Here is an 18,545-nt window from a genome sequence, read left to right on the forward strand (position 1 = left end):
TGACACGGAAAGGATGGCAACCGTCAAAATGTAAGTACTGTTGTTTGTTAGTAGGTTTAATATGGACAGAAATGTGGAGCTGATCTTCAGCGAGGATGAGATCAACATCAAAGAAAATGGCATGGGATTCAGAATAGGACCATGTGAAATTTAATTAAGAGACAGAATAGAGATTCCAGGAATTTTAACAAAGAGATAGAGGGGCTGGCCAGTACTTACCTCAGCTCAGTACAGCCGATAGATACACATAAAACAGAACTGAAAATTTACATTCCTAGCTTTCGGAACTTTGTTCCTTCATCAGGGAGGAGAGAGGGGAAAAAAAGGGAAGAAGGGAAAGTGGATTCAGTTACTCACAACCCAGGTTATGAAGCAACAGGGAAAGGTAAACAGGGAGGGTAGCTACCCTCCCTGTTTACCTTTCCCTGTTGCTTCATAACCTGGGTTGTGAGTAACTGAATCCACTTTCCCTTCTTCCCTTTTTTTCCCCTCTCTCCTCCCTGATGAAGGAACAAAGTTCCGAAAGCTAGGAATGTAAATTTTCAGTTCTGTTTTATGTGTATCTATCGGCTGTACTGAGCTGAGGTAAGTACTGGCCAGCCCCTCTATCTCTTTGTTAGTATTTGTTTCACATCTTATATGAGATTTTCCATTAATCATTCCAGGAATTTTAACAGGTCAGACTCACCCTCAGACCATATGGCAAAGATGTCTTCTATGTATGTAAACTGTACCCGGGGCTGAAGGCTTACAGATCCCAGGAGAGCCCCCTCCAAGCGACCCATGAAAAGGTTGGCATATGAAGGAACCATCCTGATTCCCATGACTGTACCTCCAATCTGTTTGTACATCTGCCCCTCATAGGTGAAGTAATTGTTGATAAATACTACCCTCCAAAAAAACAACTTCGAAGCATACAACTTGTAACCCAGTATTATCCTGGTCAGACATACAACCCGGGTTCTGGATGACTTTTCTGAACTGTAACCCTTTCCCTAAACCTCTCCAGTCCTTTTCCTTCACCCCTCTTCCTTCCCCTTCAACTCTTCTGCCAGAAGGAACAGCCCTGGCTCCAGAAGTTTGTGAACATTAAATCCTTTTGTGTGTTTTTCCCTTGCCGCCATAAGGTAAATAGATTTTTTATCTGTCCATTTACATTTATATTATCAACAACTGATTATTTCTGTTGTTATTGTTGGCTGTTGCTGTTTATGACAGTCAACTAGGGCAGCACTCTTGGAAGTTCTGGAGGAACTCATGCCTACTTCCTCAGAATTTCTCTGTCCTACCATTACCCTGTATCTGCCCAATGTTTCACATTTATTTACTTCTTGTCTAGTTTGTTCCTTCCGTTGTCTTTTCTCATCCAGCCCACACTGTGACTGTGTTTCATTCTTTTCTGCAAGTTTCTCTCGACAACACAACACCTCTGCATTCTAGTTAGTAATCTCCTCTACTGTAATTGCTTCTCTAGAATTTATTCCTTTCTTTTTCTATTCTGGTCACCAATTTTATGATGTCTATACTTCTTTCTGCTGCCCTTCCCTTGCCTCACATAACGCGTGCAGGTTTTAAAAGCTTTCCTGTTTGAATTCTGATTTGCGTCATTTCTTATATCACTTTCTTAAATTAAACTTTTTTTGCATAGGCTGCTACTTTATTTGAAACAACAGTTACTTCACAATTGGTCAATTTTGACATTGTTGTTATTTTCAGGTCACTTCTTTTTTTAGAGCTTGTTTACACATCACTGTGAATTGAACAGGAAGTGCACTCCACTACATGCATTATGTTGAGTATAGGGTACAGAAGCACTGCAAAATTCAGCTGTGTGTTAAATATACTAAACGATTTGGACATCTTAAACTACATATTACATATGATCTTTTAAGATACTACACAGGACTGTATGCACAAATATAGTATAGCGTACATTAAATGTCCAAATTGGTTAATTGTAAAGCAACTGTAACTTCAAATAAATCAGTTGCTTTTAAAGGCAAAGTTTTCATTCAATTAATTCATGATGACTGTGGATCCCAACAACAGAAAACTACATTATAAATGTCACTTCCTTCTCATCAGATGTATCGATCTCTGATTTTGGAAGTAGCATAATGGAACCTTTTCAGCTTGTACCTGCACTTCTACCTGCAGCCACTTGGCACATTCAATTTCATAAATTAAAAAAGGAAAAAAGAAATGATCCTGGTACTGAACTGTAGTACCACTTTCAATTTGTCAGGTATTTTTAACTTTGACACTGGTCTTTGTCCTATGTTCACTTTCTCTTATATCTTTACACACTTCATCGTCCACAATCTTGTCTAAACATGGTAATACTATTGCACATACACTGATCAGCCAGAACATTGTAACCACCTACGTAATAGCTGATATGTCCACCTTTGGCATGGATAACAGTGGCGACATGTCATGGTTTGGAAGCAATGAGACATTGGTAGGTCGTTAGAGGGAGCTGGCGTCACATCTGCACACACAAGTCAGCTAATTTCTGTAAATGCTGGGAAGAAGGCTATGAGCTCTGATACCATATTCAATCAAGTCTCAAATGTGTTCAATCAGGTTCAGATCTGGTGAGCTAGGGGCCAGTACACCAACTGGAACTCACCACTGTGTTCCCCAAACACTCCTGGCCTTGTGACATCGTGCGTTATCTTGTTGAAAAATGTCACTGCTATCAGAAAACATGATCATCTTGAAGGGGTATATGTGATCTCCAACCAGTGTACGATACTTGTCGGCCATCACTGTGTGTTCCATAAGCTCCACTGGACCGATGGATACCAATGTAAATGCTCCCAATAATGAAGCAGCCACTAGCTTGTCTCTGTCCCCCCATACAGATATCAAGGAGCTATTCCCTTGGAAGATGACTAATTCGCACCCTTCCATCGGCATGATGAAGAAGGTATCGGGACCCATCAGACCATGCAATGCTCTGCCACTGTGCCAACAACCAGTGTGATGGTCACGTGCCCATTTCAGTCATAGTTGCTGATCTTGTGGTGTTAACATTAACACATGCATGGGTCGTCGGCTGTGAAGGCCCATCATTAAGAGTGACTGATGAACTGTGTGTTCAAACACACTTGTACTCTGTCCAGCATTAAGTCTGATGTTAGTTCCACCACAGTTCCCCACCTGTCCTGTTTTACCTGCCTACCCAGCATATATCTGACATCTGTAACAAGTCGTACACTGTCCTAATTGCTCATGTTGAGCCTCCGAGCCATAACAATCTGATCTTGGTCAAACTCGTATAGATCATGTGCCTTCCCCATCCTAAAGACGGACAACAAGCTTACTGATACTGCACGCACTGTGTGTATATGTGACACTGCTGTCACTTGGACAAGTTTATGTCAATAGTAGGTTGGTGGTCATAATGTTCTGACTGATTAGTGGCAATGGATGGTTAAAACTCTGTAACATTTAGTTTCATTTCCAAGAATGTTTAGAGACTCAAATGTTCATGTTCCAGAAGTATTATCTTATTATGGCCTAAAAACACTTCACACCCAATGATTCTGTATCAACCATCAAACACATTTTCACAATGGAAGTGTCAGTGTTCAAAAAGTTTGCTAAAAACAATAAGCATGACAGTAAAATGTCATAAAAGAATTTCCATCGAAAAAATAAATTCTACCTACAGCTAGCTGAAACGATTACAGAACTGGGAGCCAATACTGTCTTTTTTCCAGTGAAGTACTTACATAATTTAACTTTCTTGATAAACCTATGACCAGAATGAGCCCAGACTTTGTTTCTCTTGTCTGATTTCTAATAGTATCAACTGTCCTGAACAGAGAAAGCTACAAACTTATCATACGTTCTAGTTCTGCACTGAATATACATAACATGTTTAGTTAGGTTGTAGTGCTGATTCAACATATTTGGCCAGAAAAATGTGTGTGTGTGTGTGTGTGTGTGTGTGTGTGTGTGTGTGGGCGCGCGCGCGCAGGATGTAGTATTGTCTCAAAGCTTAACAACATTTCCAATCTTGTTTACATGCCTATCAACCACTCCACACCTTGTTATCTTTACTCCTTCCATTATTTGTAATACAAATTATTTAGTCCATGAAATCATCTTGTGTCCAAATATTTACTGATTCTGATACAGTTCAAATATTTTAGAATACAAAGTGAAGATTATTGGCATAGGATATTACATTTACACACTCTGTAGACAAATTATCAATACAGTATAATATTTAATTCAATCAAGTGTTGACAAACAGTGGCCACAGGTTCGTATGAGGAGTGTCCCTTATTTTCCAATTCCAATATTGTCTGAATGTCTCTATAACACACACACACACACACACACACACACACACACACACACACACACACAAAATTTTGTTGTGACCGAAGCACAGTAATATGTGCCGACTTGAGCATGAACTTACATTAAAAAAAACATGATCTTTCACATTATACCCAGATATCATGGTGTTGTCACTTCAGTTTTTCAGTACTTGCATGTGCATATGCCATGCAGTTAGTTATGTATTTGTTACGGATAGTGTCAGACATTTTTCAGTTGTTATCTAATATGTCATGTTAATACAAAACTCTTAAATACCTGTACCCAATAAACCATCAGACAGACACATGCTGGAAGTTTTATTTTGAAACATACAGGAAGTCAAATCAACAGTTGATGGAAGTGACAACCTTGTGGTTCACGAGTGCACTATATTTAACAAGAAAGCAAGAATTCTGACAAGAGCTATTGAAAATTATTCACAAAAAGTTACTAATGTGCACTCGACTGAAGAAATTTCCAAAGGAGTGTCAATGCTCTACAAACTATCAAACTGGAAATATACAAGATATTTTTACTTTGACAGAGAGGGCCAGGTTGTAAAGGCTTACCTGGGCAGGAGTAGACCAAATACTTGTGGATGAAGAAGAAAGGGCAAGGCAGAGAAACAAAAGTTCTCAGCATCTATTTCTATGTCTACTGCTGTACTTCTATTTTCATCACCTGAAGAAACAGATAGGGCATTTTGAAATTCAAATGAAATTGACATTGTTGGGACTTTGGAACATACTTCTAAGAGTACTTCATTAGAGAATGCTGTAAGGTGGGGCACCAATGCCTGTATTGCTGAAAAATATGAAGTCACCTCGGACAGATGCCAGCATAGTGTAAGAGATTCTGTGTGTATTATACAGGCGATAACAGAGACACTAGGTCACAATACTGAAGAGGTATCTATCACTAAATTTTCTCTTCAGACAAAGGAGAAGAGAACTGTCTAATACAATAAAATGAGCTTTCAAAAATGTTACCTCTGCAGTTCTCAGTGTTCATTGGGATGGTAAACTTGCCAGCATCAAATGCCACAGATCCAAAAGAAGAAAGATTCCCAGTCATCATTATATTTGAGGACAGCGAACAGCTTACTGGTGTTCTGGGATTACAGAATAGTTTTGGTAGAGAGCTAGCAACTGTTTTTCTGGAATGCAACAAAGTATTGGGGTATTGAAGACAACTTACAAATTCTCTGCAATGACAACTGCATCAGATAATGGCCATCTTAATGGGGCATGCAACTTATCTGATCACAAACTGGAAAGGGAATTTTATTTCCCATGCCATTAACACATGGATGAACTTATTTTAAGAAATGTGCTTGAATGTACACTACATGGGGGTAAGAAGCAGTCCTGGAGTACCAGCTTTTAAAAATCTGGAAGATAACTGGAAAAGTATCAATGTCAGTAATTATTTCATGTGCAAAAAAGATGGTCTATTTGGTTTTTAATGAGTCATAAACTAGGCCGGATGTTTGACTTTCAAGTTAATGAGGTGGTCCAACGGTGAGATGTGATTACTGTAAACTGTTATACGTCTGTGTAATATTTCTGGGAGGAGACTTTTGGAAAAATCTGAAAACACCCTCATGGAGGAGTGCATTAAGCAAGATTGAAGGAGAGAGCCAGTAACTGATTAAAAATGTTTCTGCTAAGATCACAAGTTGAACTATATATTAAAAATAAATGTACCCTGAGATGTATCAATTTTATTGTAAATGTTTGTTTCAAACTTTTACTTCAGTTCAGTGGAGTTTTAAAAGTTCCTCACCTGGATCTGTGCCCTCAATCTGAAATCAAATGAAAAGGCAGATTCCACGATTTCTGAAACAACTATAAGGGAATTTAGTACTCATTTGTGGCATTTATCAGAACAGTTTTCTCTCTTATCACTCTTTGATGGTGAAATAGACACACAAACCAAAATGCAAATGAGAGCAAATTTTGAGAGAAGAATCTAAAAATGGAAAATAGATACCGGAAAACATGATGGACCATTATATGGTAAGATTAATATTACTCTGATTACCATTTACTATTGCTTTTATTTCATTAATTTGCATCTCTTAATTCACTCTTGTCTTTAGTCCAGAGAAAACATTAGCCGACTTCATGTTAAGCAAGAGCAGCTGAAGATTGTGGACACTACTTTTATGCCCTTTGAAATGAACGAGCAGCACTTCATATTAAGAAGCTAAACTGATATTTAAGGAATTAACAGCTGTCAATGACTCTTCCGAAATGCTTGTTAAATTAGTGCAAGATTTTCATGGAAAAATGTTCAAATGTGTATGTATTCCAAAGGGACCAAACTGCTGAGGTCAGTGGTACCTAGATTTACACACTACTTAAACTAATTTACAAGAAGAACACCACACACACCCATGCCCAAGAGAGAACCTTAATATCCATTGGGAGGGACCACGCAGTTCGTGACATGGCGCATCAAACCATGCAGCCACTACGCGAGGCATTTTCATGGACTATTGACAGTAGGTGAGGAGCAAAAGGAATTGTATGTGTTGTGCTCGAGATCAGTGCAGACTATACCTAGATTAAAAGAAACAAACACTGAAAGCAATACTCTTAAGAATACTAAACACACCCTAAAAAGCAAAAAGGTATTCAACTTTAATTTTATGCACTCATCAATAAATTTTACACAAAAGCTAACATTCCCAACATTTAAAATTTGTCACTCTAGTCGGCATGGGTTAAGTCATTCTACTGACATGAAACTTTTCTCCAGAGGAAATCTAACCAAACAGAAAACATTTAAGGGGTGAGTGTAAAATTTTTTGAAAAAATATACCGTATTTACTCGAATCTAAGCCGCACTTTTTTTTTGTGTTTTTGCAATCCAAAAAACCGCCTGCAGCTTAGAATCGAGTGCAAAGTAAGCAGAAGTTCTGAAAAATGTTGGTAGGTGCCACAACTAACTTCTGCCATCGAATATATGTAGCAATGCACTGGCATGCTTTGCAGGCACAAAGATAAATACTGACGCCAAAACCTCCGCGTCAGTAAAAAAAAAAAAAAAAAAAAAAAAAGAGAGGTGGAAGACAAGCTTTCTTCTCCGCCCCGAGTTTCGACCACTGCATTTTATACATTATCCAATGAAGTAAATACAAATTCCGTATTGTTCATCTTCGAATGTAGCATCATTTCAATGTACTACAAAAATCCGACTGGCAAGACTGTTTGGGATGTTTGTCAATATGGCCAACTCTACGTTCTGAATTTTTTCCTACCTGTGAGAAGAGATGGTTGCCAATAGGAACTTTTATGACTTGTGAATCACATGCAGTATTCTCTTCACCATAAGAATAATACGAATATAAACATTTTGCCATGTATTCTTTTGTGTTTGCTGCTATTTCATTTAAATCCTGTCTGCCTAATAAACTACGAAACCAGGGTGAGACAATAGCAAACGCGGAAGAATATAATATCATGTCATGTTTATATTCGTATTATTCTTATGCCTAATAGTGATACAGTCAGAAATGAAGCATGGCAATTGACTAGATTTTTAAATCTATGATGACTAATTTCTATGCAGAATGTAATATACTAAAGAGGCGTCTGCAATGATTTTCAAATGGAGAAAAATTTTTGCTAAACTCTTGTTCAGAACGTCTTCTATCATAAGCAGTCTATTATTTGGTTCTTGCTGATCATTATCAAAGAAAGCAGCAGTATAAGTAACAACAAATAGCAGTCTCTTGCCATTGTTTTGCTAATGAGACAATTCCTCTCTTTTTTTATTGTAAGCTGCGGTAGCACGCACAAAAGCAAGCCATGCTGCGAGCGGGGACAGGCCCTAAACACTCATTATCAGAATACGACAAACAATTCATGACACAGTACAGTAATGCATTTTCAGCTTAGAGTGACAAACACCTACAACAAAGAGAATGGCACTTACCAGATCAAAGCAAAATAAGCAATCAATTCAAACCAGACGAAGCACGTGAAAAAGGAAAGGTACCCGTATCAATATGGACGGAGCGCATGACGCATAGCAATGGCTACTTAGTAAAGCGTAACTGCTAAATTTATGACTCGAACCTACTGTAGCTGTATCGTCATTCATTCGACCTAAATTGTGTCTCATATTACAATGGACCAACTTTGTTTTGATTTCGAGGTGTGGCCTAAAACTTTTCTCTCCCCTTGAATTTCGAGTCTCAAATTTCAGGTGCGGCTTAGATTCGGGAAATTTTTTTTTTTTTTCCTTGATTTCGAGTCTCATTTTTCACGTGCGGCTTGGATTCGAGTAAATACGGTAAAATAAATAAATACATTCAGCCAAAATAAAGGACACCCCAACTGATACCGACTATATAAAAATGACTGATTTGAGTGGTATGTCCAGCACAATTTTTCCTGTTTTGTCCTTAAGGTGGGAATTTAAGGAGATGGGACCTGGATAAACTAAAAGAACCAGAGGTTGTACAGAGATTCAGGGAGAGCATAAGGGAGCAATTGACAGGAATGGGGGAAATAAATACAGCAGAAGAAGAATGGGTAGCTTTGAGGGATGAAGTAGTGAAGGCAGCAGAGGATCAAGTAGGTAAAAAGACGAGGGCTAGTAGAAATCCTTGGGTAACAGAAGAAATATTGAATTTAATTGATGAAAGGAGAAAATATAAAAATGCAGTAAGTGAAACAGGCAAAAAGGAATACAAACGTCTCAAAAATGAGATCGACAGGAAGTGCAAAATGGCTAAGCAGGGATGGCTAGAGGACAAATGTAAGGATGTAGAGGCCTATCTCACTAGGGGTAAGATAGATACCGCCTACAGGAAAATTAAAGAGACCTTTGGAGATAAGAGAACGATTTGTATGAATATCAAGAGCTCAGATGGAAACCCAGTTCTAAGCAAAGAAGGGAAAGCAGAAAGGTGGAAGGAGTATATAGAGGGTCTATACAAGGGCGATGTACTTGAGGACAATATTATGGAAATGGAAGAGGATGTAGATGAAGATGAAATGGGAGATACGATACTGCGTGAAGAGTTTGACAGAGCACTGAAAGACCTGAGTCGAAACAAGGCCCCCGGAGTAGACAATATTCCATTGGAACTACTGACGGCCGTGGGAGAGCCAGTCCTGACAAAACTCTACCATCTGGTGAGCAAGATGTATGAAACAGGCGAAATACCCTCAGACTTCAAGAAGAATATAATAATTCCAATCCCAAAGAAAGCAGGTGTTGACAGATGTGAAAATTACCAAACTATCAGCTTAATAAGTCACAGCTGCAAAATACTAACACGAATTCTTTGCAGACGAATGGAAAAACTAGTAGAAGCCAACCTCGGGGAAGATCAGTTTGGATTCCGTAGAAACACTGGAACACGTGAGGCAATACTGACCTTACGACTTATCTTAGAAGAAAGATTAAGGAAAGGCAAACCTACGTTTCTAGCATTTGTAGACTTAGAGAAAGCTTTTGACAATGTTGACTGGAATACTCTCTTTCAAATTCTAAAGGTGGCAGGGGTAAAATACAGGGAGCGAAAGGCTATTTACAATTTGTACAGAAACCAGATGGCAGTTATAAGAGTCGAGGGACATGAAAGGGAAGCAGTGGTTGGGAAGGGAGTAAGACAGGGTTGTAGCCTCTCCCCGATGTTGTTCAATCTGTATATTGAGCAAGCAGTAAAGGAAACAAAAGAAAAATTCGGAGTAGGTATTAAAATTCATGGAGAAGAAATAAAAACTTTGAGGTTCGCCGATGACATTGTAATTCTGTCAGAGACAGCAAAGGACTTGGAAGAGCAGTTGAATGGAATGGATGGTGTCTTGAAAGGAGGATATAAGATGAACATCAACAAAAGCAAAACGAGGATAATGGAATGTAGTCTAATTAAGTCGGGTGATGCAGAGGGAATTAGATTAGGAAATGAGGCACTTAAAGTAGTAAAGGAGTTTTGCTATTTGGGGAGCAAAATAACTGATGATGGTCGAAGTAGAGAGGATATAAAATGTAGGCTGGCAATGGCAAGGAAAGCGTTTCTGAAGAAGAGAAATTTGTTAACATCCAGTATTGATTTAAGTGTCAGGAAGTCATTTCTGAAAGTATTCGTATGGAGTGTAGCCATGTATGGAAGTGAAACATGGACGATAAATAGTTTGGAAAAGAAGAGAATAGAAGCTTTCGAAATGTGGTGCTACAGAAGAATGCTGAAGATTAGATGGGTAGATCACATAACTAATGAGGAAGTATTGAATAGGATTGGGGAGAAGAGAAGTTTGTGGCACAACTTGACCAGAAGAAGGGATCGGTTGGTAGGACATGTTCTGAGGCATCAAGGGATCACCAATTTAGTATTGGAGGGCAGCGTGGAGGGTAAAAATCGTAGGGGGAGACCAAGAGATGAATACACTAAGCAGATTCAGAAGGATGTAGGTTGCAGTAGGTACTGGGAGATGAAAAAGCTTGCACAGGATAGAGTAGCATGGAGAGCTGCATCAAACCAGTCTCAGGACTGAAGACCACAACAACAACATTGTCCTTAATCCTGTGCTTGGATAAAGAAAGAAGGGAACAGAAAGGATGTAAAACAGGAAACAGTTTCTGTCTAATATATGCACATGTCTAATACATGCACACACTAAGAAGACTGCAATAAGGTGACTAACGGGAGTAGCTGACTCAATACGAACTAAATAACCTGGATGGATATTGATCACTTTGCAGTTGTTATCAACTTTAGCTCACAGGTGAACACTATGTTTAGGGCATGTAACATCAATATGTATGATAATTTCAAACTCAGTTACATATAACATTTCAGCTTCATTAACTCAAGTGTCACACCTACATCTTCGTAGGTGTAAACATAACGTATATAGTGTTGTCTACACGCTAAGGTACGCTGCATTCTGTACCAGATGATGTCATTCAGATTCTTTCAGTTCGGCAACTCCCATTATCTTATTGAGTGTCTTCTAACATGTGTATAGTAGATTTAGATTACTGTCTGTCTATTACAGCCTCTGATTGTTGAAAGTAAAAATGTGGTATTTCACAATAACAGACTTTTACATACTCTTTATTCAACAATCAAGTGTTCAGTATGAACAACTATGATGATCAAAAAATTTCAAGATGATAAAATATGTTGAGACAATACTTACTTTGGTGGGTTTGTATATTGTGACAAACAGTATTGAAAAAACTCAATTCTTCAAAGACGCTATAGACATTATTGAAGTGATATCACATACAGCTTGAACACTGTTCTGTGCTCTTAAATTATTTGTGTCCAGTGAGGTATGTTGAATCTTACATTACATGGAATTAAGAATTAAAATTTATAAAGTGAATCCATTTATCACGAGACAGTCTCACAACCTTTGTAATACTGAAAACAATTTTCTTAATCCAATGACTTGCACAACTTACCTTGTTGAGTGTTCTGACAGCTGCAAATCGGAGTGTTGGCTTTGGACTGGAACAAAAGAGTTGCAGCACACCTACAGCTGGTGCAAGTTCCCTGGAGGTTGTGCGACGGAGGTTGACAATGGCATGGGCTGCCTCATAAATTACCATTTCAGATTTATGTCGCAGGCATGAATCAATAAATTCAAGCAAAGGTGAATCTGAAGATCCACCACTGCCCACACTATCTTCTTCTTCCAACAATTTGCATGCAATACGTATCTGAAACAAAAGGTGGTTTAATAAAATAAAATTGAGTCGTCGTCTGATTTAACTCAGCTGTTTATCCAGTTCATCTCTGCAAAACTACCACAATCTACATCTATTTGAACATGCTTATTGTATTCAAGTCTTTGTGTCCCTCTACAACCCCCCTCCCCCCAAACACACACACTTCCTTCCATGACAAAAACTAATTTCTTGCTCCCTCAGGAAGCATCCTATCACCTGATTCCTTCTTTTAGTCAAGCTATGTCATATATTTCTTTCTCTCAAGTACATTTAGTGCATCCTTATTTGTTATTCTTTCTACCTATCTAATCTTCAGCGTTCTTACATAGCACCACATTTCAAAAACTTCTACTCTCTTCTTTGTCTGAACTGCCTCTCATTCATGTTTCACTTCCATACAAGGCAAATACAGTCACAGAAAATTTCCTAAAACTTAATTTTTTTCCAATGTTAACAAATTTCTCTTTTTTCAGGAATGCTTTCTTGCTGTTGCCAGTCTACTTTTCACATCCTCTCTACTTTGTCCATGATCAATTATTTTGCTGCTCAAATAGCAAAACTCATCAGCTATATTACGTGTCACATTTTCTAATCTAATTTCCTCAGCATCCTGCGATTTAATTTGATTACACTGCATAACAGATGTTTTGCTTTTGTTAATGTTCATGCTGTAATTCCAGTTCAACTGCTCTTCAAAGTAATTTGCCATCTATGACAGAATTACAATGTCACTCGCAAACCTCCACAGCTTACTCAGTGTACAGACTGCATAACATTAGGGGTTACAATCCTGTCTCACTGCATTCTCAATCACTGCCTCTCCTTCATGTCCTTCGACTCCTGTAACTGATGTCTGGTTTCTGTACAAATTTTAAATAATCATTTGATCTCTCTATTTCATCCCTGCTACCTTCAGAATTTCAAAGTACAGTCAATAATGTCAAAACCTTTCTCTGAGTCCATAAATACTGTAAATGTAGGCTTGCTTTTTGTTAACCTACCTTCTAAGATTATTTGTAAGGTCAATATTGCCTCGTGTGCTCTTACTTTTCTCCAAATCCCTATCTTCCCATAGGTCACCTTCTAACAGTTTTTTTTTCAGTTTCCTGTAAATAATTCATGTCAATATTTTACCACCATGACTTATACTGATGGTTCAGTAGTATTCACAACTGTCCACACCCACCTTCTTTGGAAATGGAAAATTACATTCTTCCTGAAGTCAGAGTGTTTTTATTCTGCCTCATGTATCTTGTGCACCAAATGAAATAACTGTGTCACGGCTGGCTCTCCAAAGGATCTCACTAATTTGGAGCATACGTTGTCTACTGCAGAGGCCTTCCTGAACATTTCTTGGTATTCTGCTGGGTGGCATCATCCAAAAGGCATGATATTTTGACAAGCCAACTTCTTGCCATCTTTAGGTGTACCCGCAGTCTCATTGATCTCTGATGGATGCTGACTATATATCGTCTGTCCACCTCCTGCAACCTCTGTCTCGGTGCCTCTGTGTGGTCTGTGGCTGGTGCCAGGGGAAGTGTGGTGCTCGGTGGTGGTGCAAGCATGGAGCAGGCCATGCCAGATCACGAACCACAGTCCTTTCACATTCGCAGCTGCATGCAGATCCCAGCTGCAGTGTTGACAATGTGTCTTCTTTAGATGTCTTAACGACAGCGGATTTCCTTGTAGACTCCTGATGTGATTTCATCATACTCAAGGCTGGATCCTAGGCCCTACTTAGCTGAAAGTCACTGTCCTTATTTATTAGCTCATCATGCTGTCTGATCTCCACTGCCTCTTTGAGAACACAATCCCAGAGGGTATTCAACTGCTGCAACACCTTTATGCCATCGTAGCACATTTCATGTGCATGGAAGATGCAGTGTTCTGCCATGGCAGACGTTGTCGGCTGTACATTGTCTGTGGGGTGTTTACGCTCAGTGCATCTCTCCTGTACTGTCCAGATGGCCTGACCTACATATATTTTCCCACACGTGCAAGGGATGCGATAAACACCTGGTTTCCAGAGACCTATGTCATCTTTGACTGATCCTAATAAGGTTTTAGTCTTGCATGGAGGGCAAAACACGCACCTGACATTGTGTTTTTGGAGTATTCTGCCAATCTCTGCCAATATGTTCCTGACGTGGTACAATCACTTATGCAGTCACTTTGTCTTTGTTCTCACCAGGCTGCTATCTCGGTTTCTTCGATCTAAGGGCACATTTTAACTGGCAGTTGTACTAACTGTTCGTGCGGAAGACTGCCTGTACGTGCTGCAATTCAGCTACCAAGTTTTCACGATCTGAGGTTTTGCGTGCTCTGTGTACCAGTGTGCCTAGGAAACCTCACTGTGAAGGAGCACGACAGCTGGAGGCATGCAGGCACAAATCTGTATGTGACAGTTTATGGTAGAACCTGTTCTAGTGTGCCATCTGGTCTTAACTTGACAAGCACATCCAGAAACAGAAGCTGGTTGTTTTCTTCTACTTCTATCGTGAACTTGATAGTGTAGTGAAGTGAATTCAAGTTCTGCAGAAAGTCTTGTAGGTGATGTCATCCGTGTGACCACATTGTATCACCTGCATTCTGGAAAAAGCAAGAGGGGTTGTAGACTGCTGACTCCAGATCTTGTTTCCACTTGGGGTCTTTCTATGCTTCATCAAATTCTTCTTATAGTATCATCTCTCATATTCACATATTACTTCTTTGTATAAAAGTATAAAATTGTCCTCAAGTTTGTTTCCTTATGTAGGCCCTCTATATCCACCAATGAAAATTGTGCATTGTGCTGCCACCTACTGCCAGGTTCTCAATATCAGCGACCTCAGTAGTCATTAGACATCCTGAGAGAGCAGAATGGGGCGCTCCGCGGAACTCACCAACTTCGAACATGGTTAGGTGATTGGGTGTCACTTGTGTCATATGACTGTACACAAGATTTCCACATTCCTAAACATCCCTAGGGCCACTGTTTCCAATGTGATAGTGAAGTGGAAACATGAGGGGACACATACAGCACAAAAGCATACAGGCTGACCTCGTCTGTTGACTGACAGAGACCACCGACAGTTGAAGAGGGTCATGTGTAATAGGCAGGCATCTATCCAGACCATCATACAGAAATTCCAAATTGCATCACGACCCATTGCAAGTACTATGACAGTTAGGCAGGAGGTGAGAAAACTTGAATTTCAAGGTCAATTGGCTACTCATAGGCCACACATCACACCGGTAAACTCTAAACAATGCCTCGCTTGGTGTAAGGAGTGTAAACAGAGGACAACTGAACAGTGGGAAAACATTGTATGGAGTGATGAATCATGGTACACAACAAGGCGATCCAATGGCAGGGTGTGGATGTGGCGAATGCCCAGTGAATGGTGAATGTCATCTGCCAGTGTGTGTAGTGCCCACAGTAAAATTCTGAGGCAGTGGCGCTATGATGTGGTCTTGCGTTTCATGGAGGGGGCTTCCACCCCTTGTTTTTTTTTTTTTGCATGACACCATCACAGCACAGGCCTACATTGATGTTTTAAACACATTCTCGCTTCCCACTGTTTAAGAGCAATTCGGGGATGGCGATTCATCTTTCAACACGATCTCGAGCAACTGTTCACAATGCACGGCCTGTGGTGGCGTGATTATATGACAATAACATTCCTTTAATGGACTGTTAATGGGCTGCCATTCCCCAAGAAATCTTCCAGCACCTGACTGAACGTATGCCTGCGAAAGTGGAAGCTGTCATCAAGGCTAAGGGTGGGCCAACACCCTATTGAATTCCAGCATTACCAATGGAGGGTGCCACGAACTTCTATGTCATTTTCAGTCAGGTGTTCAGATACTTTTGATCGCATAGTCTACCATAACATACAGAAGGGGGGGGGGGGGGGGGACCTTTTTCCCCTTCAATTGGATTGAGTTACAAATTATTATACACTTTCCCGGATCAATAATATACATTAACCATGTATGTGCTAACACAAAACTAACATGTTTTCATATGTTTTGTTGTAGACTGCAAAAACAACTAAGTCACATGCATCCATGTCACAACTGTAGAAGAAGAAGACAAAGAGAGGTGTTACAAATGACTATATGTTAATCCCAATTGATGGAAGAGAAGAAGCTAGAAACGGGAATAGGGAGAAAGGTCTATAAAATATGCCACAGAGAAATGAAGGTCCTGAACTAAAAATTAAATGGCCTTTGCCGTAATGCCAGGATGGATAAAAAGTAAAATGCCGTCGACAGCCTGCGCATTGTTTGCTAAAATGGCCAATAAGTCGTACAGCAAACACAACTGAGAATATAAGTAGTTAAAAAAAGGACATTCCATCAGGAATTGGCGGACCATCAAAGGTTGAGCACAATAAGCAAGAAAAGAAAGCCTCCCATTGAGCATGAGCTCCAGGAATTTCGTAGTTTCAACGAATCGAAGAGCAGCAGGCCCAAGATGTAAAGACAGTGGAAGACACCAAATGTGGCACCAGAAATTCATACAAATGGTTTTGTCAGTGGAAAAACGAAAGCCATTGTTGATGTTCCATGAGTGATGATGATTGAGACATCGCTGAAGATGCCGCTTAATGAGACAAGTCCATGGAGAACTGCAATAGATGGCAAAATCGTCAACGAAAAGGGAGCTGGAGATGCCCGATGGAAGACAGTCCATTATAGGGTTAATGGGGACAGCAAAGAGGATGATGTTCAGGACGGAACCCTGAGGCACACCGTTTTCCAGGATAAAGGTGTCCAACAAGGCAGAACCTATCGATACCTTGAAAACTCTGTCTTTTAAAAATTCCTGAAGGAAACGGGATGTGTGTGGCCATGGAAGCCAACCGTGTAGAGAGTACAGAGGATACCAGTCCTCCAGCAGGTGTTGTAGGCTTTCCCAAAATCGAAAAACATGCCCACAGTCTGGGATTTCCGCAGAAAAACATTCATGACATGGGTGGACAAAGTGATGATATTGTCAACTGCAGAGCGGCATCCTCGAATTCACACTGTGCAGTGGTTAGTAAATTACTAGACTCAAGCCATCATACCAGCTGGGCATGAATCATACGTTCCATCATCTTGCAAACAGAGCTGGTGAGAGAAATGTGGCAATAGCTAGAAGGAAGGTGTTTATCCTTACCAAGCTTAGGTACGAGTATGAAAGTGGCTTCTTGACAGTGTCTGGGAAATGTGTCCTCTGCCCAGATGCAGTTGTATGTATGAAGCAGAAAGTGCTTGCCCGCAAGAGAAAGGTGCTGCAACATCTAAATGTGAACATCATCTGGCCCTGGGATGGAGGATCGAGATGAAGTGAGAGGATGAGCTAGCTCCCTCTTAGTAAAGGCGGCACTGCAACACTCACAATTCTGAGAAGAGAAGGGTATCGCCTGAACTTCCTCCACTCATTTCCGATGGAGGAAGGCAGGAGATAGTGGCAAGAGCTTGAAACGTTCGCAAAATGGCGACCCAAGGTGTTTGAGATAGCAATAGGGTCCACTATGACATCATCTGCTACTGTCAGGCCGGAAATTGGGGAATCGTGCTTGGTACTGGAGAGCCTTAGGAGGTTGGCCCACATGATGGAGGAGGCAGTGGAACTGTTAAAACAACTAGTGAATGAAATTCAGCTAGCTTTTTTACTATCCCGAAGAATGTGACCACACTGCGCACACAACTGTTTACAATGAATGCAGTTTGCCATCATAGGATGACAGTAAAAACTGACAGAGAACACATCTCCATGCGTGAATTGTGCCGTGGCATGCCTCAATCCACTGAGGGACCAGGACACTGTGCAGTAAAGAGAAAATATGAGGAATGGAACATTCTGCGGTGGTAAGGATAACATTTGTAAAATATTCCACCTGCTCATCACAACTGGGCAAATAATGTTCATTGAAGGTCGCCAGAGATGAGTAAAGCCTCCATAAATGCCATTTGGGTGTGCACGTAGGTGGGGTAGGAGTCGGCAAGTGGATAGCATACGGGGAATGCTCACTAGAGTATGTGTCAGAGAGAATGGACCACTTGAGATAATGGGCAAGCTGGGTAGTGCAGAAGGGTAGGTCCAAGTGGTAATAGGTATGCATGGAGTCTGAAACGAATGTGGGTGATTCTGTGTTAAAGCAGAGGAGGTTAAGTTGATTGAGGTCAACCAAAAGGGTACCTCTCGTGCATGTTCTGGGAGGACTCCAAAGGCGATGGTGTGCATTAAAGCCACTAAGCAGCAGAAAGGGATGAGGTAGCTGCCCAATGAGCTGTAGGAAGCCTGCCCTGGCGACTTCAATGATGGAGGGCATGCAAATGGTATAAAGGGAAAAGATCACGTGAGGAAGGAAAAGGCGAGCTGCAACAGCTAGAAGGTGGCAGTCAGGGAGATGGGATGACTATAACCATCATTCCATATGAACAGCATGAATCCACCCCAAGATGAAATGCCAACCTTGGCGGAAAATCAAAACGGATGGCTGAGCACTATGGGACTTAACTTCTGAGGTCATCAG

At 40.3% G+C, this 18,545-nt stretch overlaps 1 protein-coding gene across 2 annotated transcripts in view; it reads right to left on the reverse strand.

Moving 5' to 3' along the window:
- The window catches only part of LOC124795735 (coatomer subunit gamma), a 104,742-nt gene that overhangs the window by 69,919 nt on the left and 16,278 nt on the right, over positions 1-18,545 (reverse strand). For both annotated transcript variants that reach the window (XM_047259829.1, XM_047259821.1), the window contains exon 6: positions 11,770-12,027. In XM_047259829.1, coding sequence (XP_047115785.1) covers positions 11,770-12,027 — 258 coding nt within the window. The remainder of the gene's footprint in view (positions 1-11,769; positions 12,028-18,545) is intronic.

Source organism: Schistocerca piceifrons, chromosome 1 (assembly GCF_021461385.2).
Source record: "Schistocerca piceifrons isolate TAMUIC-IGC-003096 chromosome 1, iqSchPice1.1, whole genome shotgun sequence".
Classification (NCBI taxonomy): Eukaryota; Metazoa; Arthropoda; class Insecta; order Orthoptera; family Acrididae; genus Schistocerca; species Schistocerca piceifrons.